The sequence below is a fragment of the Lepidothrix coronata genome, unplaced genomic scaffold, assembly GCF_001604755.1.
Source record: "Lepidothrix coronata isolate B3197 unplaced genomic scaffold, Lepidothrix_coronata-1.0 Scaffold34, whole genome shotgun sequence".
NCBI lineage: Eukaryota > Metazoa > Chordata > Aves > Passeriformes > Pipridae > Lepidothrix > Lepidothrix coronata.
The window spans coordinates 6,073,613-6,096,662 of NW_016690214.1; the positions used below are offsets into that span (position 1 = coordinate 6,073,613).

Below are 23,050 nucleotides of genomic sequence, written 5' to 3' on the forward strand. Positions count from 1 at the left end.
GTCACTGAGCTGCCAGTGACGGCCCCGTTACAGTATAATAGTGTAACACCACGGACCTCATTCACCTCCTGTTTCTTATCAATGACACTGCCTCCGTTCTCCTCCCACTGCATCTCCTCTTCCCAAAACCCGTGTTTCTCATCTAATCCCAAAAAGGTTTCCCAAAACCCCACCACAGGGCAGAAAGATATTTTTAATCAGCAGTCCAGCGCCCAGGGCTTCGGCAGGCTTGCTGCTTTCCAGGCAGCAGAGCCCTTTCTTCCCACACCTAAGAGAGAAAAACTACTCAGAAAGAAACTTCACTTTATGTTTTCCTCGTGTGATATCGCCCTGACCACAGCTGGTTTTTAAAATCCATTAACTCCATAGGAAAAGACCCTCCAAGCAGCTTTTTAATGCCACAAATCTGAGAGGGCATTATCCCAAAGGCACTTACGGGGAGGCCTTTGGTCCCAGGGCAGCACAGCCGAACGCTGCGACCCCGATGACCAGCGCTCCATGGAGATGTGGTTTCTGGCAGAGTAAAACTTCCTTCCCATCCAAGCTTGTCCTGCTCCGGGAACAGGTTTGGGTAACACCTGCAAGGTGGTCATGCCCCAGCATAGATGGGCTTCTTGTTGGGACTTGGATGCAGCCGATGATATAGGGAGCACCTGGAGGGGGTAAAAGTACATCTGAAATTCCCTATTCAGCCCTGACTCAACACAGACCCAGCTCTGCTCAGACAAAGATAATTAAACAGCTGTAATTGCTCTGCTTTGGCACCTTCTGAGACACCTTGAAGGATGTCCATGCCTCAGCCAGAACCATCCTTTCACTAATATCCCACTAAAAATCAGCCTTTCATTAACACCCCACCAAAAATCAGCCTTTCGTTAACACCCCACCAAAAATCAGCCTTTCGTTAACACCCCTCCAAAAATCAGCCTTTTTATTAACACCTCTCCAAAACCCATCCTTTCATCCACAAGTCCCAAGGCAAAGCTGGTTGTTATTCCCTCGGTCAAAGCCTCACTTGAGCACTGGGAACGTGGGACCGCAAAACCAGCCTGGGGCAGTTTGTAGCTGCTCCTCATTGTTTCCCATTCCCAGGGTATCTAAATTAGGGACCACTGACCTGGAGCAGACAACTCACCTGTCAGCATCACGTGCAGCAGCTGTTGGCACAGGGAGAGAGCCTGGAGCTACCGGGGGGATCTTGCTGCCCCAAAACACGCCATGGACCACCCCGACCTCCCTCTCTGGTGCCGTGCTCAGACTGAGTCGTTGATCAGCACTTCTGGATTCTCCCGGTGCATCAACCTCCTTAGCTGGCATCTCCCACCGGACTGGGGAAAGTCTTCCCACCAAGCAGCCAGAGCCAGTGCCCGCGGGGCAGGAGCAGGAGGAGGAGGAGGAGGAGGAGGCCTGGCGGCGCTGAAACGGGGAGAAAGAGCGCAGATATGGGGTTAGCAGCAGCAAAAGGGAAAGGCTCACCCCAGATGGGACTCGAACCCACAATCCCTGGCTTAGGAGGCCAGTGCCTTATCCATTAGGCCACTGGGGCTGCGCAGGGTGCGCGCTCCGGCCCCCGGGAACGGCCCCGACCCCGCGCCCGCCCCGGGACCACCCGCGGGACCTGCGGGATGGGGGGACCCCAGGGCCGCACCGGGGCCGAGCCTGGGTCCGCCTTTCCCCTTCACCCCGCGGAGGGAGAGAGGCGCCAGGGGAGAAGCGGGAAAAGATAGTTTAAAAGTAAGGGGAAGGGGGGGCGGAAAAAAGGACCGACCACGAAGGGACTCGAACCCTCAATCTTCTGATCCGAAGTCAGACGCCTTATCCATTAGGCCACGCGGTCGCTGCGCTGCAGCCCCCCAGTGATGCTGCCAACGCCCGGCATCGCCCCCCGCCCCTCCTGGGTACCCCCCGAGCTCTGGGCAGCAGCCACGCTGGGGGCACGGAGGGCTGTGGGGGACACGGGGGTACGGGGGGGACACGGAGGGCTGTGGGGGACACAAGGGGATGGCAAGGGACACGAGGGGATGGCAGGGGACATGGCTGGGGAAGGACCATCCACTGCCACAGGGAAATCTGCTTCCAGGTGGGAATCAAGTGTGGGACTTGCAGACAGCAATTTCTGTGCTTGGACCAGTCATAGAATCTCAGAATCAGGCAATATCCTGGCTTGGAAGGGACCCACAATGATCATCGAGTCCTTGTGCCCCTTATGTCTGATTCAAACCCCGTCTCAGAGCCCACACACTTCCCACCTTCTACCTCTGACACAGAGGCCACAGTAATAAGGTGCCATCCATGACTTCCCAGCAGGACAGGACTTTTCAAGCACACAAAGATTGGAGTCACTCTCCCACAAAGGAACCATCACTTCGAGTACCTGGAGACATGGCTGGAATGGCAGTGGAAAAAGAAGGCAGAGATGGAGAGCAGGGTGGCTGAGGGAAAGAGAAAAAAACCCCAAAATCTCTGAGCCTTTCATCTTAACAGTGAGGACTTGGAGAAGAGGGTCAGGAGCACAGGAGATCAGCAAGGAGGCAGAACCAGAAAATCCATGGGTGCATGAAAGGCTCAGTGCTTTGGGAAATGAGGACATGGTGTGGGGTGCTATGGAGCAGGACCAGGATCAAAGGAGAGCAGCCTCTCCTTCTCCTCCCCAGCACTCCTCATGTCACACAAGCACTAATTCTTCTTCCACTTCAGTGGACTCTCAGCAGACTCTCAGCCCTATAAATGAGACAAAATTTGCTTCTGAGTAGCTCTGGCTCCCTGCCTTTTCTTTGTGGGAATGGGCCCTTTCTTCTCCTCTCCCTCAAATTGTTGGATTTTTTTTTAATGACCTTATTTTTCCTTTACCACAACCAAAGGCTCCCAAGAGCCAGCTGAGTGCAGCAAACCATTAGCAAATCCTTCCTTCCAAAACATAAATTGTCTAGTTTCTATTTACAAAAATCCATCCATCATTAATAAATATCAAATCAACTTCCACATAATAAATGACGTGTTCTGGACCCGTTCATAAGACACAGTACCATTCGCCTCCTTATTGGGGAGCAGGAGACAATGCAGCGAGTTTTGGTAGCCATCCTCACCTTTTCTCTTGGGACAGGTAAGAGCAAGAGGGGTGGAAAAGCTCTGAGGAATTCTGTGCTCCTCTAGGGATTTTTTTGGAGAAGGGATTTTTGTGTGTTAATGATGTTTCTCACATCCACAGCTCCACACCCTTTCTCTTTTGGTGCATCTCTCTCTCTCTCAGTTTGAGATCCTGCCCGAGATTTCCGTGTTTCAAGTGGAATTCTCTTTCTAGCAGGGACTGCTCCAAAGTACCTCTGCACCTACTATGACATTGTTGACTACCTGAACATCTCCTCTCACGACAAGCTGCACACCTACATACTGCCCAAGGCAAACCTGAAGGAGCCTGTGGAAGTGAAGCTGGATTTCATGCTGGTGGCTATTCTCTCTGTGGTAAGGACCCAAAATTACTCTTTATAACAGAAAACTGGGCAATTGCTAGACTGGGGGTTGAGTCTTCTGCCAGCAAGGCCATGGGGACGACAATCAGCCCCTTCCTCTTCTTCAGCTTTCTGCTGTTTGAAAGCGCTTTTGGAAGATCTGGAGTATTTTCTCCCACTCCTTCCAGGAAAAAGTTGAGAGGCACACGCAGACAAGCAGCCTACTTTGTAGCAGGCTCCAAAAACACCCTGTGGCATTCCTGAATGGAGCAATGCACTTGCAGGGCACCACCATGGAAATGTTAGCAATAATCTATTATTTTTTCCAAACCTTTGGACTGTTTGCTCCTACTCTTCAGCTGTAGGGCCAAAACCCCCGAGCTCTCCTCCCAAGCCGAGTTCCTGCAATCAGTGCTGTCCACTGCAGGAGCCACAGGGAAAGGCTTCTGGATACACCTGAGAAAATCAGCCAAATATCCTCCCTTTGTTTCTCCAGGTGGAAAAGCTCCAAACAGTCAGCTTTTACTTCATCTTGAACCTGGTAAGTGCCTCGAGAGCGTTTCTCTCCAGTGATGCCCTTCATGACACCTGGTGCTGAGCCCAGCACCCATTTCTCTCCTGCAACTTCTTCCCCCAGGAGTGGAAAAACCCTTTGGCAACCTGGAACCCGCAGGATTTCTGTAACATTTCCCAAGTCATTCTGCCCCTGGACACGTATTGGTCTCCTCCCATCTTCATCTTAGAGCGGTAGGTTCCCTTTTCATTTTTATCCACTGGCTTATTGTAGGAAATGGGATAAACTCATATGGCTAAAAGTTGTTCCCATGAGCTCTCTGTAACCAGGAACCTCGTAATTTAGAGTAATGGTGACCACGGTTTATACAAAGCACTTTGTGGCTCTGTAATGTTGTGAGATCTCCAGAAATGCCCTTTCTGGGCTGTAGCTGAAGCTGAGGCAACAGCAGAGACCGGGAGTGCTGTGGAATAAAGTGACCCTTAGCAGTGTGTGGAAAGATACAGGACAGAGCTCGAGGGTCTGACAGAGGGATGGGCACCACAAACAGTTCTCCAGAGGAGGGAAGGAGGGAGAGGCAATGAGCCCCCGCTCCAGGTGAGAATGGAAGCAGAGGGCAGAGAGGCAGAAGTTGCTTAGGAGGTGCAGAATTACAACAAACCTTAGTCCCAAGGCACTCACCAGCCCTTTTTCCAGCCCTGGCTTCCTCTCCTCACTGCTGCATCCCATGGCTGGGTGATGGCACAGAACCCCCCAAGAGAGTGGTCACAGCCAGGGTTGGGTGGGACTGAGCACAGGCAGCATCTCAGAGCTCAGTTGCTCTCCCTTTCTGTTTCCTGCAGAGTGGATGGACAAAACTCAGACATGAATTACATGGTCCTCATGCACAACGGCACCTTCAACTCCACCCGGCCCCTCCAGGTCACCCTGACGTGCAGTTTGATAATCCTCAAGTTCCCCTTTGACACCCAGACGTGCAACTTGAGTATAGCTTCATTTCTCTACCCAGGTACAGCTGCAGGCTCAGTTTTACCACCTCTGGGGTGAATTTGCAGAGGGAGGAATAGATGAGATGGACCCTGGTAACTCCTGGGTTCCTGAGCAGCACCAGACTCTCACATTGCAGGGCTGAGGTCATGCAAGACCAGGGAAAATGAGTTAAAACACTGCCATTCTGTTCTGGCACATTTCCAAGCAACATCTCTGGAAGAATCTGGATGTTCTGTGGCAAGTCCCTCCCAGGATTGATCTCTACAAACCAAGAGACCAGGAGCCTTCCTGGAAAACTGCTACTTGTTCACATACAATTTTGCAGGACTGATCTTTAAACCCACCTGAAAGCCATGGAAATGAGAGAAAATTAATCATAGAATCGGTACGGTTGGAAAAGAGCTCTAGGCTCAACAAATCCAACTATTAAAAGGACAGTTTCAATAATCCAAACTGCAGTCAGAGTTATCCCAACAGGAAGGGTTGAAATATAAGCAGAGGTGACATAAAACCCACCAGGTCCCATCCAAAAAAGGACAACAGTCCTGACTTACCAGGGATTTCCCCCCAGATTCACATTCCTGGGCAAGACTCTTTCCCAGAGTCTTTTTTAATTTCTCCCTGATGGGCTAAGAAACCCCAGCAGTGCAAGAAACATTGCCCTTCCCCATCTGCACCCACCCTCTGTCGGGTGGGACAGGGAAAGGAATAACTGACCTCTAGTAAATATCTAAATTCTGCAACTTCTCTCCTCCTCTGCTCCTGCCCAAGCAGTAAGAGACATTGTCATGAAGTCAAGACGGACAGCATCTGAGAGCATGAAAGACAGCCAGAGTTACTTCCTAACTGATGGAGAATGGAAGTTCACCAATCTGAGCGTCATTGAATACACGGAAGTCCTGGATGATGAAGGATTTTCTGTGATCACCTACATGGTATGGCAGCATTTTTGTATTATATTGCGCTGATTTCCCACAAAAAAAGAAAAAGACAATTTTTTACATTAGGGAACCAGCATTTGCCAACGCAGTAAGTTACTTCCTGCTCACCTAAATTTTGCCCATCTTCTTCAACAGATTTCCATGGAGAGGCGACCCACTCTGTACATTCTGAACCTGATCCTCCCAACATGTGCCCTGTACCTGCTGGACATGGCTGTGTTGTTTGGACCCAGCTCTCTTGAGGAGAAAATCAACTTCCAGATCGCCATCATCCTTGGCAGCTCCATGCTGGCTGTGATCCTCAACAACAGCCTCCCAACTTCCTCCAACAAACCACCTGTAATAGGTACCCATCTTTATCAAATCAAAACTGGTCTTTATACAGGTACTTGCCCTAAGGAAGGGTGTTTATAGACACATTTATGAACACTGCAGTCATGGACAGCTAAGAGTTTATCAGCTTCTGGAGTTAGACTTTCCCCATTCCTCACTGAGCAACTGAAGCAGACGGGATTACGTAAGAAAATGCCAATTATCCAGGGCTTTCTCTCGTTTTCCTGCTGTTCTGCAGTGCTGTTCTTCCTGGGCACCTTCCTGCTCATGATCATGGCTGTGTTAGACACCTTCTTCCTGCTGTACCAGCAGCGCAAATCCCGGCCCTTGGACAAGGTTCTCAGAAGGTTCCAGCGACGTAAAACAACCCAGAACCTCTTTAACAAAGCAGGTTTGGTGCATTTCACTGCAGGTTTGTTTGAGCCAGGGTGGGTTTGCTCAGGGCAAGCAGTGCCCCAGCTGTGGTGGCCCCACCAGCCCCCCCTGCGCTGACACTGCTCTTTGCTCCCTGCAGACGTGGGTGCTGAGCTGGCCAAGACACCCCTGCGCAACCAGCCTGTGACACACCTGGCCAAGGAAGGTCTCCAGCATCTGAGCCCTCCCAAGAAGGCCCAGGGAGGAGGGCAACCTGCTAAGGGCCACTGGCGACCACAGGAGCAAAACTCATTCATGCCAGTTCTGGAGAAGGTCCTTCTCTACAGCCACTTCTTCCTGTCCCTGTTTTTTTTTACTCTTATTTCTGTAAAATGGAGCAGCTAAAGGCCAGCTCTGCACAGTGCTAGTTCAGTTGTTCCCCACTGTATCACTTCTGACCCCTCTGCTGTAGTTTGTTTCTTGCTTGAATCACAGAGCTGCAGTTGTTTCGGATGCCTAAATAAAATTAAAACCCAAACCCACAAGGCCTGAGGTCTGCATTTGTAGTGCTTTATACTCTGGTTCAGAAAAACTACAGATGTCCCTACTGTGGGCTAGGAAGGTATTTGAACAAAACAACTGTGAAATCTGGGGTAACACCTTCACTCTACCCATCTATAATTCTTACCTCAAACGTGACCAACAGGAAAAGCAGTTGATTCCCTGCTCTTTGAGATACTTACATTTTGGGGAAAGGTATTCAAGAATTCCACCTCAGATAATTAAATAAAACAATGTAAGTCTGAAGTGTTTGTACTATTGTTTCCGTGAGTTCCAGTGAGATCAGCAGAATTCAGAAAACCACGACAGAGAGAATAATAAGATCACCAGGATTAAATGTTTTTAAAAAGTAACTAAAAGATAACTTTTTTTTTATATGCATCTGAGCATATCAACACTCCTTCAACTCCTGGTGCAAATGGCTTCTCCCAAACAATCACAACCAGCCTAGAAAACAGTCCTATATGTCTGCCTGTAGAACTCCTGAGACACTCCAGACAAACACGGATCACTGCTAAACACACTCCAGCATCCCAAAAAGCTTCTCCCATTCAACTTCTAAGCAACTGTCCGCTTGCAAGGCCGGGAGAACTCCATTCCCTGTGGTTACACAGAGGGACAGAGGATTTATTTGCCTTACAGAGGATGTGACACAACTCAGTTTGATGAGCAGCTAAGGGTGGGATCTTGGTCCTTGCTACAAAAACAAGCTCACAAGTAGAAAAGAAAAAATTGAGGAAAAGTGGGATATTTGCAAGTTGGTGTATTGCTCTACCTTTCTCAAAACTCATGTCTAAGATCTAAGCCACAGACAGGAGGGAAAGCTCTTTATTTATAAGATCATTGAGTCTGACAGTCATTGAACAGCTCCCAGACTGGTTTACAGATCAGCAATGGGCTTATGGGGCCAGTATGGGTATTTCTCCTTGTCCAGTTTGGTTTCAGGGAAGGCTTCATGCAAGTCTTCAAACGTCATCTGCTCAAAGGGAATCATGCTCTTGAGCTTCTGGAGCTGCAGTGGAAGCAGAGACAGGCACGTTACAAGTCACTGCTCAGCAAGAAGGAGCAGAGCACACACAGGTGAGAACAAGGGGTGTGCCAGGGTGGGTTACAGACAATATTCCCCGAGGAAGGTCCAGCCTCACCTGTTGCTCATACTGGGCAATCCGAGCTTTGGAAGCCTGAACATACTCAGCAGTGCTCTTGGCCTGAGGAAAGCAGAAGATACGGTGAACGGGGTTGTGATGATGACAGTGACCCAGGGTGAACCTGTACCCTCGTGCTTTAAACTGGCATTAAAATCCACCATCATTACACTGGGTAAGTGGGAGAATCTCAATCAAATTCCAAACAGCCAAACCCTTCCCTGTGCAGAGATGCCCCTGTTAAGCTGAAAGCCGGAGACAGACACCAGTGAAGGGCAGAGCTGTGCTCTGGCTCAGGCTGTGCCCATGAAGGCACATCCAGGACATCCCTTCCCACCTCACAGAAGGCAGAGTAAACCCCAGCACTAGGGAATGGTTCAAACACTTACAGCTTCCTTCTCCTGGGCATCAATCTTGGCACTTTGGGTATCCACTGGCTCAGGAACCTTCAGTGCACTGAACTGTAAATTGAAAGACAAGCTTTTATAAGGCTTGTTTGATTGAAATAATCATTCACACCGAGAATATGCAGCATTCCCTCCTTTCTTCCCAGGATTTGCCCACAACCATGTAGGTTAATGAGCTAAAGCTGATCAGTGCAGCTGTCCCATGACCCTCCCAGGCAGCACCGCTCATCCAGGAGCTTCCAGCCTTCTCCTCTGTCCTGCCCACCACCCTTATGACACCCAATACCACACATTCATCACAGCACTGTAAGGGAGCAGGAAGGTCTAACACCAAAGATTTTTCCTATCACAGACTTATTTCCCCCAGGACAAAGCTCTCAGACCCATCTGAGGTCAGTGGGTGCTCACAATTTTGGAAGGCAAATTTTCACAGTGACAAAACCAAATTCTTCTGCCAATCCTGGTGTTTTCCTCTCAACACCACCCAATGAAACCTCTAGAGAGGTTGCTCCAGCTGGCAAAGAGACTGACCTTCTTCTGAAACTCATCCACCATGCCAGCCTTGGCAACATTAGCCTTGTAGAAAGCCCAGTCGATGGCCGGAGGCTTCTCTGGCAGCGCTGCCAACCTGAAGGGATGGAGGACAACAGACATGAGCACTGACCTGAGAGCCAGGAGAGCCTGCTGAGTTTAGTTTAAATATTTTTGGGTTTGCCATCAACAAGCCATTTCTGCAAGTCCCTCTGCCCTTGGAACAGGCTTCTTTGGACAGACAGCTCAGCCTGCTGCTCTGCCCTGCTTCACTCAGCACCTCTGAAGCTCCCTGAAGGACAGAGGGGGCAGTTTCACAACACTGAGCCTCAGGCAATCAGCAACATCAATTGCAGTAGTCACCTGTATCAGGCAGTGGACGCTGAAGGATTTGAAAACTAAGGATTCAAGAACTGCACGTGAATCCGTACAGCACTTAACAGAATAACAAAGCTCCTAAAATGTCCTAAACGCGCCAAAGCAAAGCACTCTCGCGAACCCGCAGCCACGGGTTTACCCTGGGGAAGATTAACTAAAGATGATTTGCCAAAAAAAGCCACCGGCTGCCTCAAGGTGACCTGCTTTAATACCTGCCGGGACGCTCCTGCGGGACCACAGACAGCGTCAGTCCCGGCACTCACACCGGGGCTGTGCCGGGGGCTGAGCGGCCCGGGAGGAGCGGGGCGGGCTCTCCGGGGGCCGGGCGGGCACTCACCGGGCCGTCAGGGCGTCGCTGCGGGTCTTGAGCGCGTTGTACATGGGCCGCTGGTTCGGGGGGACCCGCTCGGCGAAGGCCGCCCAGTCCACGGCCTTGAGAGCAGCTCTGCGACCCGCCATGGTGAGACCTGGGCAGGGACACGGCGGTGGGAACGGGGACGGGGGGACACCGGGGATGGGGACACGGGGGCATCGGGGCACCGGGGATGGGGACACGAGAGGGCTGGGGCTCGAGAGGACCGGGACACTAGGGATGAGGACGTGGTGGGGATGAGGATACGAGGGGGACTGGGACACGGGGTGAACGGGGACACTGAGGATGGGGACATGGTGGGATCGGGACACTGGGGATGGAGACATGGTGGGATCGGGACACAGAGTGAATGAGGACACTGGGGATGGCGATGGGGACACGGGGAGGATCAGGACGGGGGGGTCGGGGTACTGGGGTTAATGGCGACATGCAGAGGATTGGGACACCGTGGAATGTGGACACGGCGGGATGGGGGCATGGAAGGGATAGAGGACATGGAGGTACGGGGACATGGTGGGGATGAGGACACGGGGGAATGGAGGCACGGGGGGCACTGGGGCCGCTCTTCAGCCCCGCCGGGACCTCACACCGCTCCCCACCCCCCCACACCTTCACCGGCCCCCCCAAGCCGCAGGCCCTGCCCGTTCCCGTTCCCGTTCGCGTTCCCCTCGCAGTCCCGGCGGTGCCGGGTCCCCTTTCCCCCCGTTCCCGTTTCCCGGCCGTACCGGGTCCCCTCTCTCACCTTCACCGTCCGACCCCGCCGCGCGCGCCGCCGGAAGCCCCGCCCTCGTCCCACCCCGCCGCCCAATCAGCGCGCGGCCCCGCCGGAATCCCTCCGCGGCCCCCGGAAGTGTCGCGGGGCGGACGCGGCGATGGCGCCGGGCGGGCGCTGAGGCTCCGCCATGGCCGAGGGGCCGCCGAGGGGCCGCACGCCCAGCCCGGGCCCGGGGGGAGCCCCGGGGCCGCCCAGCCCGCGCGCGGCCGGGCCCGCAGGGGCGCCGAACCCGCCCGCCGCCAACGCCACCGCCGCCGCCTCCAAGTGGGTGCGGCTGAACGTGGGCGGCACGTACTTCGTGAGCACCCGGCAGACGCTGTGCCGGGAGCCCAAGTCCTTCCTGTGCCGCCTCTGCTGCCAGGACGGGCCCGAGCTCGGCTCCGACAAGGTGAGGCCGCGGCAGTGACACCGGGACAGCCCCTCCTCGACCCGCCACGGCCGCCAGTGTCACCGTCCCACGGGCGAGGTGGCACCCCTGGCAGCCGGTGTCACCCGGGGCAGCGCCCCCGGGGCCCTGCGGGTCCGGACCCCGCCGTGTGGATGGGCCCATCTGCACAGCGGCCTCCCGGTCCCACACGTCACTCTGTCACACACCATTTGCTTGTCCCTCGCATTCCACGGTCACGAAGCTTGTGGCATCCCCAAAATCCTCGTCACCCTCGTGCCTGTGACACGCAGGTTCCGCATGTTCTGATCCCTCCACCTCCCACGGTGACTCCAGCCAGCAGCTTCCCACAGTGTTGCCGCTTCCCACTGTAACAGTGGTTACAGAAGCAGGGATTTTATGATTTCTCACCCTGAGCATGTCTGTGGTTCTTTTTTGAATGTCTTTCACTTTGCTCCCATAAAAGATCACGGTGCACGTTCCTGGATAGTTTTGAGGTCGCTGCAGTTTGTCAGAAGGATTTTGCAAACTGTTATTCCTGTAATTTGCAGGTTTTCCCCAGGATCTGCTACACAAAATGTTGTAAATATGTTGTGGGTGGTTCAGACTGAATTAGTCAGGTCTGTTGCTGCTCCATTCAGAGTTTAATCAAAAGATATCTCCTGGTAGTTTGATCACAATCAGCAGCATCATTAAGGAGAGGAGGTGACACTTCAGAGTGGGTTTGCACAGTTGTTGCTTTAGAGCAGATTGGCAGGAGAAATGTTGGTTTACAGTGATCTAAGAGAGGAATATGAATTCTGCACAGGGTCTGTCAGTGCTTCAGAGCTGCTCAAGAGATGCTTTCACAGCTGTGAATTGTGAGTTATTTAATGCCAGTAGTTGTTGTGTTGCTGGAGATGTGGCTGGAGCTTTGCAGTGTGTTTGCAGAGTGGAAAGGAAAAACTGAGCTACTTTAGCTGTCAAGTGCCCTTAGTTGGAACTGGAGATCCCATTTTCTTGCAGAGCCCCCTGGTTAAACCAGGTTGGAGAACAAATTTAGGCAGAACTCAACTGCCAGCTTTTGGTTCTTATTATTGCAGTGAAGAAAAAACTAAGCCCTCCTTTTCTGTCTGGGTGTACGAGCCCTGTCTGCACAAGTGGTTTGTGTGAGGCATCTCCCGGAGCTGCTGAGCTGTGACATTGGTAGTTCAGATACTGAAAAAGAAAAACGTTGGTTTAAATGTGGCATCATTCCTACACCTCCCACAAGCAGATGAATCCAGGTCCTCAAAGGGAAGCTGTCCAGTTTATTGTGTTAAGCTGAGTTAATTTGTCCTGGTACCACTGAACCCTCCCTTTGTTCCTCAGGATGAGACGGGGGCGTATCTCATCGACAGGGACCCCACGTACTTTGGCCCGATACTGAACTACCTCCGGCACGGGAAGCTCATCATAAACAAGGAGCTTGCAGAGGAAGGTAAGAGAAAAACACCAGGAAAAACTGTAAATGCTTCTGGACAGCTCATCCAAGTGCCCTCACCAGAGACCAGCCCCAGTGCACAGAGTTCCTGCCCTGCCGAGGGGCGAGCGACCACGTTCCCCAGGGATGCTGTTAGTTAGTACTGTTAACTGCTCATTAACAGGGATTGAACCATCAGATCCCATGTCTTCCCAGAAGCTGCAGCTCACAGCACACCCTGGCACTGTCCTGCTGAGCCCAAGGTCTGTCACAGCCCATCTCCCTCTCACAGATTGTGGTTCTCCCCGAGCAGGCAGCTCTGGGGGCTTTCCCTTAATGGGGCTGGGTGAATAAAATCCTGTACCACGAGGTTTCTGATAATCCCAGGGAAAGGGGAATAATTTTCCTTAAAGATCCTCTAAGTCACAAAGGGAGGTGACAGCTAGTCAGGCATTTTCTCCCAGCCTGGGAGCAGGAGATGGCTGGCACAGTCTGTTCAGCATTTGGGATTCTCACATCTCGGCTGGATTTGGAGTCGGGAGAAGGTGTTACCATCCTTGTAGCAGAATCATCTTCATTCTACCCTGTGCAAAGTAACAGAATTTGTCTCTGCTTTGGGTTCCTCTGCCAGGGGTGCTGGAAGAAGCTGAGTTTTACAACATCGCGTCCCTCGTGCGGCTGGTGAAGGAGCGGATACGGGACAACGAGAACAGGACCTCTCAAGTAATGCACATTGGGGTTGTGGAGTCAGTCAGGTCTGGAGCACAGAAAGACAAGTGTGGCTGCAGACCTTGCAGTAGCAGCTCTTTGGTTCAGTAGTAACAGGGGGATAAGAGCTGTGAGGTGGATCCAGGGCATGGCTAGGAAAGAGTGTCCATTATGGCTTTTTAAAGCACAGACCACTGAGTCATCTCATAGCACTGTAGGGAAAGGCAAGGGACAGTTACACACGAGGGGCCAGGACAGAGATGGGTGGTTATAAAGCAAAACATACTGCTTTGGTAAAGAACAGCTCGAACTCTTCCTTCTCTAAACCACTTTTTCCCCTTTAAATCTGTCTTCTTGTGGCAGTTTTCCCCTTGATGCTCAGCTGATATTAACACACCCAGTAGATTCAATTTCAGAAATGTTTTCAAAAAGCAGCAAGTGGCTTTGAAAGCCAAAGAAGATTTGCTTTCCCTGGCCCTTAGACACCTAGAAGGCTTTTAAGAGAAGCGTGCCAGCCAAATGTGTATGTTTTGAAATCGGTGGGATGAAACCTCAGAAAGCCTGTGGGGCTCTGAATTCCTCAGTAAGACAAGAGCAGGAGAAGCTTATGAACTTCTATCTTGATAGTACAGTAATTACTAAACTACAGCAATTACTCCCCATGCTCTAGGGACCCGTGAAGCATGTGTACAGAGTCCTGCAGTGCCAAGAGGAAGAGCTCACACAGATGGTGTCCACCATGTCCGACGGGTGGAAGTTTGAACAGGTACGGTTACCAAAGAGTGGCAGATTTGAAAGCTGGATATGGAATAAGCAGAGTTTACTGTTGAATTGCACTTCACCCTGGTCTGCTCTTCTGAATAAGCAGCCTGACCTGGGCAGTGCACTTGTGTCCAGTCACTGACAGGGAAGGGCAGAAGTCACTCAAACTGCCAAGGGAGATTTAATTTTCTCTTGGGACTTCTTGTATCCTTGTCAAATCCCAGAGAAATTCTTCCCTTCTGCATTTCATCACATACACCAGGCCCTGGTACAACAGTTTTATCCAGGAAAATTACTAGAGCTGTGAAAAACCACAGCATGACTTTTCTGGAAGCTCAAAGCCACAACTCTTGCATTTGCTAAAGAGGCACTGAGTGTCACGAGAACTTCCTGCAGATGCCTTTGCAATGCAGCTGGTTTTGGGGCTGGGTGTCACTGCAGTTGCATATGGTGTTAGTTCCAGATTTGGTTTCTAGAATCAAACACAGTTCTCTGATTTCTGAGGAGAGAGGACTGGAAGCCAGCTGGCCTGCATGTTACTGCTCTGTTAAGAAACTGTATTAAAAATAGGCTCTGTGGATTTCAGCAGTGTCTTCCCGATGTTGTGGGAGATGTGCTGACACAAAGCAAGACAGAGGATTAGGAAAAGCACTTTGCATCTCTTGTTCCTATGGATCTGTTCTGTAATGCCTGAAAACTCCTATTCCATAGTGGAGAGGCAGCCAAAAGCCTGCCCCTGTGAGCCAGCAGTGAAACCTTGTGACCAAGAGCCACTCACTGCTCCATGGAAATGCAGTTCTCCAACACCCAGGTTTTGCTGCCCAACAATTTACTTACCAGAATTTGCCTTTCACACATCCATGTACACACCCCCAAAACCTTGAGGCTGCAGGCAGTGCCCTTCATGGGAATCTGTACCCTCAGATCTCTCCTAATCTTCCTTTTCAAGGAAAAGATACCCATTACAGGCAAATGCTGGTGTGTTCCTTCCAGTTCTCTCCCTCTTCCATCCACAACCTTTGCACAAACCACTGAGATCCCTTCCTGTCCACCACAGGCACCAGGAAAATTTCCTGCACCTCCCATTCCAGCACGCTCCCACCATCGGGAGCTGCTCTTGCCCTCCCCAGGGCTTGCATCCAGCTCAACCCCCTCCAAGGGCAGCAGCCTGAACAGGACAGACACAGTGCTTTGGTTAGGGCTCACAGAGCTGTGAGAGGGCCCAGACTGGGTCACAGAGCAGGGACAGGGAAGTGATGCAGCCTGGGATGTGTCCCGTGCTGAACTGGGCCCTGCTCAAAGCCTGGGCCTGCTGCCACAGTCTTTCCCATAATGTGCAACCCAGCACAGCTTCTCCCCTCCCCAAACCACAGCACTTGGCAGGCAGAGACATGTTAGGAAAGACTGCAACAGATCTACAGACTGGGGACAGAGAGCCTGTTGCTAAATCCCAGCCTGGATGCCAGGGATTGAACAGAGCAGGCATTCCCTGCACAAGCTCTTTGGGTCCAGTCACTTTAAAACACCCAAAGATCTGGTTCAGAAACCTGCAGGAAAACCAGAAGTGGTAAAAGCTGTTGCAACCTATTGTCTGTCATGCTTGGATTCTAAGAAGAGACAGGTTCTCTCCCTTTTGCCATTCAGTCTTGCTTACAGTAAGGATGGAACAGAAATTTGCCATTTTAAAATCAAAATCTTTTCTCCTGCCCACCTGCACTTCAGTACTCTGGAAAATTGCCATCTTCACAAAACTTGTTGAGTAAATAGTGGCTTGTGGTATTGAAATATCCAAGAGCTTAAATAGTCAAGACAGGGAACAGGGAAGCAAAATACCTTTTCTTATCCCGTGTCTATGTTTGGCACAAACATCAGAACCTGTTAAAAACACTGGAGGCCAGTCAGTAGAACAGCCCCCCAAGTCTTCCTGCAGCTGCACTGTAACCATACAGATGCTGATCTCTCTAGGAAGGCTGTTGACTGCATCTGTTTATACATAAATACAGAGCTGACTGTTCTAAAATCCATTAGGACATGGAAGTTGGGGTGCACACTGCACACTAAAGTTTCCTGGGTACACACAGTTTATAAGACTCATGTTGCTTCCTTCAGATGACTTAGATTTATTCTCTGGGAAGCAGAACTGAGTTGTAAATGACAAATTAGCTCTGCACTCTGGGATGTTCTTTTAATGTAATAATGATAAATGAGACAGATGGGATTTCTTGGATCGAGTCCAGACACCCTCAACACAACAGTAATAGAATATAATCCCATTTACACAGATACCAAGCTCCATCTTGACAGCATCTATAGAAAGGATGGTGTTGGTTTGCCACATGTCTCCAGTTAATCCAACATCTGCCTGAGGTAAAGAATTCCCATTTCCACATTAGAGTCACCAGGCAGGTTGAGAGCTGAGTTCAGTGTGGACCAGGCAACCTGCACTGCCTGCCCACATCTGAGTGAGCTGGATATTATGTGTTGCACAATCTGTTTTTCCTTTTTCCACCCTCAGAAACTGGCCAATGTTCTGCTGTGTCCAGCATTAGTTTCACGCTGGAATTCCTCCGTGGGGCTCCAGGTGCCACTAGAGGGCCGTGGAGCTCGGCTGTGTCCCTGCCTTACACACACACGGGAAGCTGCAGGGAACTGCAGGTCCAGAACAGATCTCCTGAGACAGTCCTACCTCAAGAGCAATTCTAGGAATAAAGCAAAAGCCTTATTTATAGTTACCTAGTTAAAAGTTGCCTAGTTACCAGTTAAAAGACTTACTGATAGTTACCTTGGCTGTCTCCTGTTGCACAGCTGATCAGCATTGGATCTTCCTATAACTATGGAAATGAAGACCAGGCAGAATTCCTCTGTGTTGTGTCCAGGGAGCTCAACAATTCTACCAATGGCATTGTCAAGGAGCCAAGTGAGAAGGCCAAGGTAAGGCACCTGCTCAGGTGTATCGACCTGAATTCCCCTGTGAAAGAGAAACCCTTCCTGCACCAGCAGATCCATAATCTGCAGCAGCACTTCTGTGTACCAGCTGTCCTGTTTCCTCCTGCATCATCCCCTCTTGGAAGATTTCACATTTTACTGTAGGAAAGGAGCTGAGGCTCTTTGTACACTTCAAATTAGACCAAAAAAAATGGAGGAAAGAGAAACTTGGAAAAGGAGGACAGAGTACCAAAGACCTTCGAAGTCAGTCACATTTTGTGGTTGAAGGATGCTGCAGGGAGAAACAAGGTTTTTGTTCTCTTTCAATCCTCTCCTTCCTGGAAGTGTCCAAGGCCAGATTGGATGGGGCTTGGAGCAACTTGGTCTAGTGGAAGGTGTCCCTGCCCATGGCAGGAGGGTGGAACAAGATGAGCTTTAATGTCCCTTCCAACCCAAACCATTCTATGAATGCAATTTTTTTTTCCCCAGGATAAAAACAAAAGGTGACATCCTTAACTCCTGGCAGGCAGCTGAGCAGGATTTCTAGTAAAGAGGCTCCCTCAACTTTAACCAGCCTGTCAGTTGTTTTGTGGTGGCACAAAAGCCAGCAAGCTCCTCTCACATCAGTCCATGTTTCCTTTCCCTGCAAAAAACAAGGACTCTGAACGTGAACTTTTGCATCTAAAGTTGTCTGAGGTTTTCACAGAAGGTCTCTCCTGTTCCAGATTCTTCAGGAGCGAGGATCCCGGATGTAATTCAAGTGTCCACTCCGTTCAAACTCCCGGATGTCACAGGGCAGTCCAGCTGGGAAGAGCATCTCTCCGCAGAGCAACCGGCCCTTGTACAGTAACCAAGCTAATGCAAAGCAAAGCCAAGCCTGTCCTGCCAGTGGCAAATAATTCTGGTCATAACCAAAGGCTTCCCTTTTACCCCGGAGACCGAGGAAGGGAGAGACTCTTCCAGCTGGATGGTCCTTTCCACAAGTATTTGTTTTGTTTTCTTGGCCAGCGCTGTATTGAATTTTTCCAACAATGGCTGGGCCGGATTCCCAGTCAGAGCCTTTGTGGAGGTTGCTCAGGTCCTCAGGCCCTTGTAATCAGTCCCACCTTCCACAGGCTGGTGTGGGTGGGAGGATCTGTATTTGAGCTGTGCCATTTCTTGCACCCAGGTCCGACACCAGAAAAGTTCAGGGACCTTGCAATGCTCCCCCTTCCTCCCCTAATCAGATGAACAGGGCTTTAAAAGGAGGAACAAAACAACCACTCCTAAAAAAACCCACACAGACTTTTCCATCCTTGCTTTGTATTTGTTCCTTGTTCAACTCCTAAGAGCTGAGTTTAGATCTAAAGGGAGGGGAGAGGTGTGTGCATCTGCCACAGGTCTCACTGTTAACACTATTACACGTGGGCTCCTGGCATTTTCCAAAGCCCATTACTTTGCATGCAAACAAAGAGGCCTGTGTTCACCCAAAATAGTGATAGCTCTGTCCTTTACACTTCTCTACAGAGGAAGAGGGGTGACATCTTCCCCTCCAATACCCTGCTAGGGCCATATCTTAGCCTGGTGCGAAGTCACAAGGTTTAGGGACTTGTTGCTGCCAAGTTCAGCTTTGCCTTGTTTGTCTCCAGCAGCGTGGGCTGTCTCCTTCCCTCTCACCAGGGAGGGCTTCAGGCAGAATTTCTTTTGTACTGTAGCAGGCAGGTAGGTTGGTTTGACCCCTCGAGATCCTTTGCGGAGGAGATCCCCTATTATCTGCAGCCCCCTCACGTCCCCACCTTTAAGAGATCACCTCAAATTACAGAGGGACATCACAGAGCTGGGGTGGGGGAATTTGGTGAAAAGTTGCCAAACTGTTGTATTGTTTCTTGTCCAAAGTGATGTGTCAACTTCTGTGACTTTTCTTTCTGTTTTCTTTTTTTTTTTTCTTTTTTTGGAATGCCTTGGATGGATGTGCAAAATGTTCGTTTGTGCCTCTCTTGAATTCTAATCTTAGCCAAACTGCAGTCACTGGTTCCTCTCTGTGCCACCCCTAACCAAGGGCATGTTCCTCCTAGTCTGGTAAATGGAATTTCATAGGAATTTGCTGCATGTTTTCCCCCTTTCATCCTGGCTTTGTTCTTTGTAGCCCAGGTGTCCTGGCACTTGGGTCATTTTCAGTCAAATCCCAAACTGACATTACAGCAAAGCTTCAGAGACGCTGGAATTCACAGACATTGATAAGCTCAGAGCAGATGTTTCTTGATAAGGAATCAGAAAATTCCTCACCTGGACTGAGGAGTTGGGCCCCTTTCTGGAGGCCTTCAGCTACCTGTTGTCTCCTGAAAGTTTTGAGATAGAATCAGGCAGGTTTCCCATCTTACCACTTGTTGCTGATGAGGCCTTGCAGCAGCATTACCAACAACCAGTTCAGCGACCAAGTCGTGCAGCAAAGACACCGAGTGGCACTGCTGTGCTCTGCCTCTCTTCAGTCCTTCTCTCTTGCCTGTCCTCTCCATCCTGCTTTGCCAATGTACCTCCTCCGGTGGAGCCTTGGCCCCATTCTCAAGACAGACTGGTGAATTGTCTGTGCTAATTAGTCCTGGTAACAACAGGCTGTACCAAATGTCTTTGGATTCACATTGTGTCGGTTACGGGCTGTGGAATCGCAGCTGGTTTGTCATCACGCTGGAGAGCCCAGCTCTTCTGCCCTCCACCTTCCCTGTTTATAACGTGGTGAGCTTGTGTTGGTGTGATCAGACCACACCTTGGCTGGGCCTGAACAACACTGTGATGTGTATAGATCTCTCTCCTCTATGTGCATCTTGTAGCCTCAGTCATTGTCTGTGCTCACAGCTAAGAAATCAAGAAGCACACATATGCAAGTTAGCAGCCTAAAAAGCCCTTTAACACTCTCATCTGTCTTCTTCCCCTTCTTCAGAGGAGGGAGTTTCTGGGAACTGGTCAAGAAATATCAAACTAAAGGCAACAGGAACTGGTCAAGATGCTTCTGTCACATTGCTGCCACCTGAGCACCTCAGTGAAGCCCAGCAGAGGATTGCCTGATGCAGAGTGATGCCATTGCTGTCCCCTCTGATCCACAGAAAGCCAAAAGTTACCAGGTGAATGGCACAGCTGTTGAACTGACATGCACAAGAAAGACCAGCAGAGTTGCATCTCGGTTTTCCCCTCCTCTTTGAGCAGGGAGGAGGTGCCAGGGGACCAGAGACTCTCTGGGTCTTTTTAAGTTCGACAGAACAAGTTTATGGTAGAAAACCAATCACTGGTACTGGAAATTCGAGTTCTTGGGCGGTGTTTAGGACCAGGTGTGAAGTCTGTCCAGAGTAGGTACATTCCCAGTGGAGGATTTCTCCTTCCCTGACTATGCTAGGTCACCTTTACCTTGGGACCAGGGCTGGTCTCAGCATTATGCACCAGTTGCATCCCTTCTGTGCTTAAACAGGGCTTTTCTGTCCATTGCCTTTCACTCAGTCACAACTATATCAAAACTAGTGCTGAATTAGGATGAAATTTGTCCCATTCACTCTAAAAAAAGGTGTAGCATGTTGTGGTGAGTAGAGTAGGTAAGCAGGGGTAGGTCTACTGGCTGTCCAAGAGTGCTTGTGCCTCTTGGGAAGGTTCACTTTAAAGCGCTAATCCTGGGAATGGAGCGTATGACACTTTGGTTTTCTTTAAACTTTCCCAGTGGCCTAAGTTGTTCCGTTGTGGCAAGACTGGAAATAACCTCTTGAAGTGTCTTTGTTTCTGCACATTTTTAAAAAAAATCGATTTTTCTCAGGGGTGACTGAGTGGGCTGAGGCGAAGGGGGCCTGGTTGGCTGCGGGGTGGGGGCCGGAGCAGCCGGGCCGTGGGCTCCTCCCCGGAGGTTTTGTACAGTTTGTCACATGTCAGTGCCCTTTGCTACTGTTTCTCTTTGTTTATTAAATGTGTTTGAATAACAGTTGAGATGCTGTGATTATTTATCTTTTTTCAATAAAGATTCTGCAAGGGGTTTGAAGAGTTTGAAGGCCGGTCTGTGGCCTCCTGCTTTCCCTGCACCACCTCACACACACAGATAACTGCAGTATGGGGGAAGAAGTGTGGAAATTAGGTACCTGCTTCTGGCTCCAATTCATTTTTAACAATGGTTTGCCAAAAGGAGAATCTAATGAGATTTTGGAGTCCTCCTAGGCTACTTTCAGAGACAAAGGCAGAACTGGAGCTTGTTTCTGATCTGCTATACAGAAGAATGTAAACTTCCACATTTATCTTAACCATTTCCACTGACAACCACAAGCAAGTAGAACACTTATAATACCATTAAATGTGAGTAGCTAAGAAAAGAAGAGGATTTTTTTTTTCTGTCAATTTTCATTTGCTAAACCCCTACTTGACTCTGGACCACCACCAAAGCAGGAGGTGAATGGCACCACAAAAACACCCAAGGAACTTACTATCTGCCCGTGGAAGGATTTGGTCCCTTCTACTGCCAGAAGCAACTGGGGGAAATAAATTCTCCATGTGGCTTTGCCAGGTGCTTGGGAAAGAGATGAGTAATAAAACATCAGAGATTTTCCGATAGCCACAAAGTAAGTAGTGCATGCATCCGAGCTGCAGCAGAGCGACTGAAAAACCCCTTTATCAGCCTTTTCTTTGTTGGAAAAGGGGTGATTCCACAGCCTCCTGTGTAAAGAGAGGCTCAGGCTACCCCTTGGCCCCCATGCTGTGTCCAGGGGCCACCTGGCTCCCTGGGGCTGGTGCTCACCTCCCCTCAACACTCCCATTAGTCACCCCAGCATTGCCCCTGCCAGTTTTGCCTGGAATATAACTAATAATTTGGTTTTCTGACCTGCCTGCTCATGTCTGTGCACAAAGAGGAATCCATAATAGACATAAAAGATAGGAAAGGGTTTAGGCACCTCTCAGCATCCGACTGCTTGGCCTGGGGCTCCGGCAAAAAGCAGTGGAAGCTGTGGCTGCATTTCCCCTCTCCACACACATGTGGGAGGGTGAAACCCAGCTGTGCAGAGGTCCTGCCACAGCCACACGTGCATCTTGCACAACGCCTCCATCCCCTCTTCTGCTCTGCCTCAGGCTCTCATAAAAACGAAGGTCAGTTTGTCACTGACCCACCCACCCTCACATGGCACAAAGTAATCAACCCAGATCTCTCTGCAGACAGGAAACATGCAGATATTTTCCACACAGCTTACTAACTTGTTTGGGAAACAAGGACCTTAGCCATGTCCTTCCACCTGGATCTGGTTTTGAGGCAGTTACTGAAGATTTAACCCAACCTTCTTATAGGCAGAGAACCCTCTCGCCACGTACGCTCTCGCTTCCAGGGCTGGAGAAACACTTTGGTTTCTCCAAACCACAGTAAAGGAGCTGCAGCGCCCTAGTGATTGCCTTCAGATTGTGGTGTAATGGGTGAGCAAAGGCTCATCTAAAAGATATTTGACCTTCTGGCAATATTTCCTATTAGCAACCTATCCCTAGGGGTTCCCCAGACCTCAGCAGATGGGAGTCTGCTACAAGTCCATCATCAATCTGAAGTGCAAGGAGTCCTCAAGTTTCATGTGTCTCAAACAGACTTTCAGTGAGCTGAGAGCTCTGCTGGTCTCTGTGTCACCAAGAAAATCCTTGAGCTCAGGGCAGTCTGGGCAGCAGGTCCTTCAGCACAGCTAGGAAAACATGCACCAGTGATCTTGATGAATTCAAATGACAGTGGCTAAAAATGAGGAAAACCATTTGGGCAACCAAGCAAGAAGACAGGCCTTTAACCTGGGCCCTGAGTTCAACACATCTCAAAAAAAGCAGGCAGATTTAGACACTAAGGGGCTAGGAAACACCTAACAAATGGCAACCCTCATCCCAGTGTTCCAGTGGGTTTTCATCTAAAATTTGAATGCAGAGAAACACGTAAAAATAAAGAAGTGGATGATCATATTTGCCAAACCAAAGGGGATTTGCCCACAAAACAAAGGCTCAAGGCCACATTTAGCTGTTTCCACACACAACCCAGATAACACAACCCTTAAGGCACACAGTGATCTGCACTTCCCAGTGGGATGAAGAGCTCCTGCCTTTCCTTTTCCAGAA

At 50.2% G+C, this 23,050-nt stretch overlaps 3 protein-coding genes and 2 non-coding genes across 5 annotated transcripts; 2 read left to right on the forward strand and 3 right to left on the reverse strand.

The window, feature by feature from the left end:
- Positions 1-1,473: 1,473 nt before the first annotated feature.
- On the reverse strand, positions 1,474-1,546 carry TRNAR-CCU. Its single transcript has one exon. It is a non-coding gene; the product is annotated as a tRNA-Arg (tRNA).
- Positions 1,547-1,764: 218 nt separating this feature from the next.
- Positions 1,765-1,837, reverse strand: TRNAR-UCG. The gene has a single exon. It is a non-coding gene; the product is annotated as a tRNA-Arg (tRNA).
- Positions 1,838-3,057: 1,220 nt separating this feature from the next.
- Positions 3,058-6,986, forward strand: LOC108495776 (5-hydroxytryptamine receptor 3A-like). Its single transcript, XM_017811822.1, has 9 exons — positions 3,058-3,103; positions 3,302-3,462; positions 3,946-3,990; positions 4,087-4,196; positions 4,806-4,972; positions 5,725-5,888; positions 6,030-6,240; positions 6,466-6,585; positions 6,742-6,986. Exons 1-9 carry the CDS (start codon positions 3,058-3,060, stop codon positions 6,984-6,986), a joined length of 1,269 nt encoding a protein of 422 aa, XP_017667311.1.
- Positions 6,987-7,943: 957 nt separating this feature from the next.
- Positions 7,944-10,762, reverse strand: ATP5H (ATP synthase, H+ transporting, mitochondrial Fo complex subunit D). The gene is made up of 6 exons (XM_017812192.1): positions 10,719-10,762; positions 9,941-10,070; positions 9,226-9,322; positions 8,677-8,748; positions 8,288-8,350; positions 7,944-8,154 (listed from the first exon to the last, which is right to left on the reverse strand). Exons 2-6 carry the CDS (start codon positions 10,060-10,062, stop codon positions 8,023-8,025), a joined length of 486 nt encoding a protein of 161 aa, XP_017667681.1. The 5' UTR covers positions 10,063-10,070; positions 10,719-10,762; the 3' UTR covers positions 7,944-8,022.
- A 116-nt stretch (positions 10,763-10,878) lies between these two features.
- KCTD2 (potassium channel tetramerization domain containing 2) lies at positions 10,879-20,966 on the forward strand. Its single transcript, XM_017811824.1, has 6 exons — positions 10,879-11,139; positions 12,487-12,595; positions 13,209-13,300; positions 13,956-14,051; positions 16,853-16,978; positions 17,698-20,966. Exons 1-6 carry the CDS (start codon positions 10,879-10,881, stop codon positions 17,725-17,727), a joined length of 714 nt encoding a protein of 237 aa, XP_017667313.1. The 3' UTR covers positions 17,728-20,966.
- Positions 20,967-23,050: the final 2,084 nt, after the last annotated feature.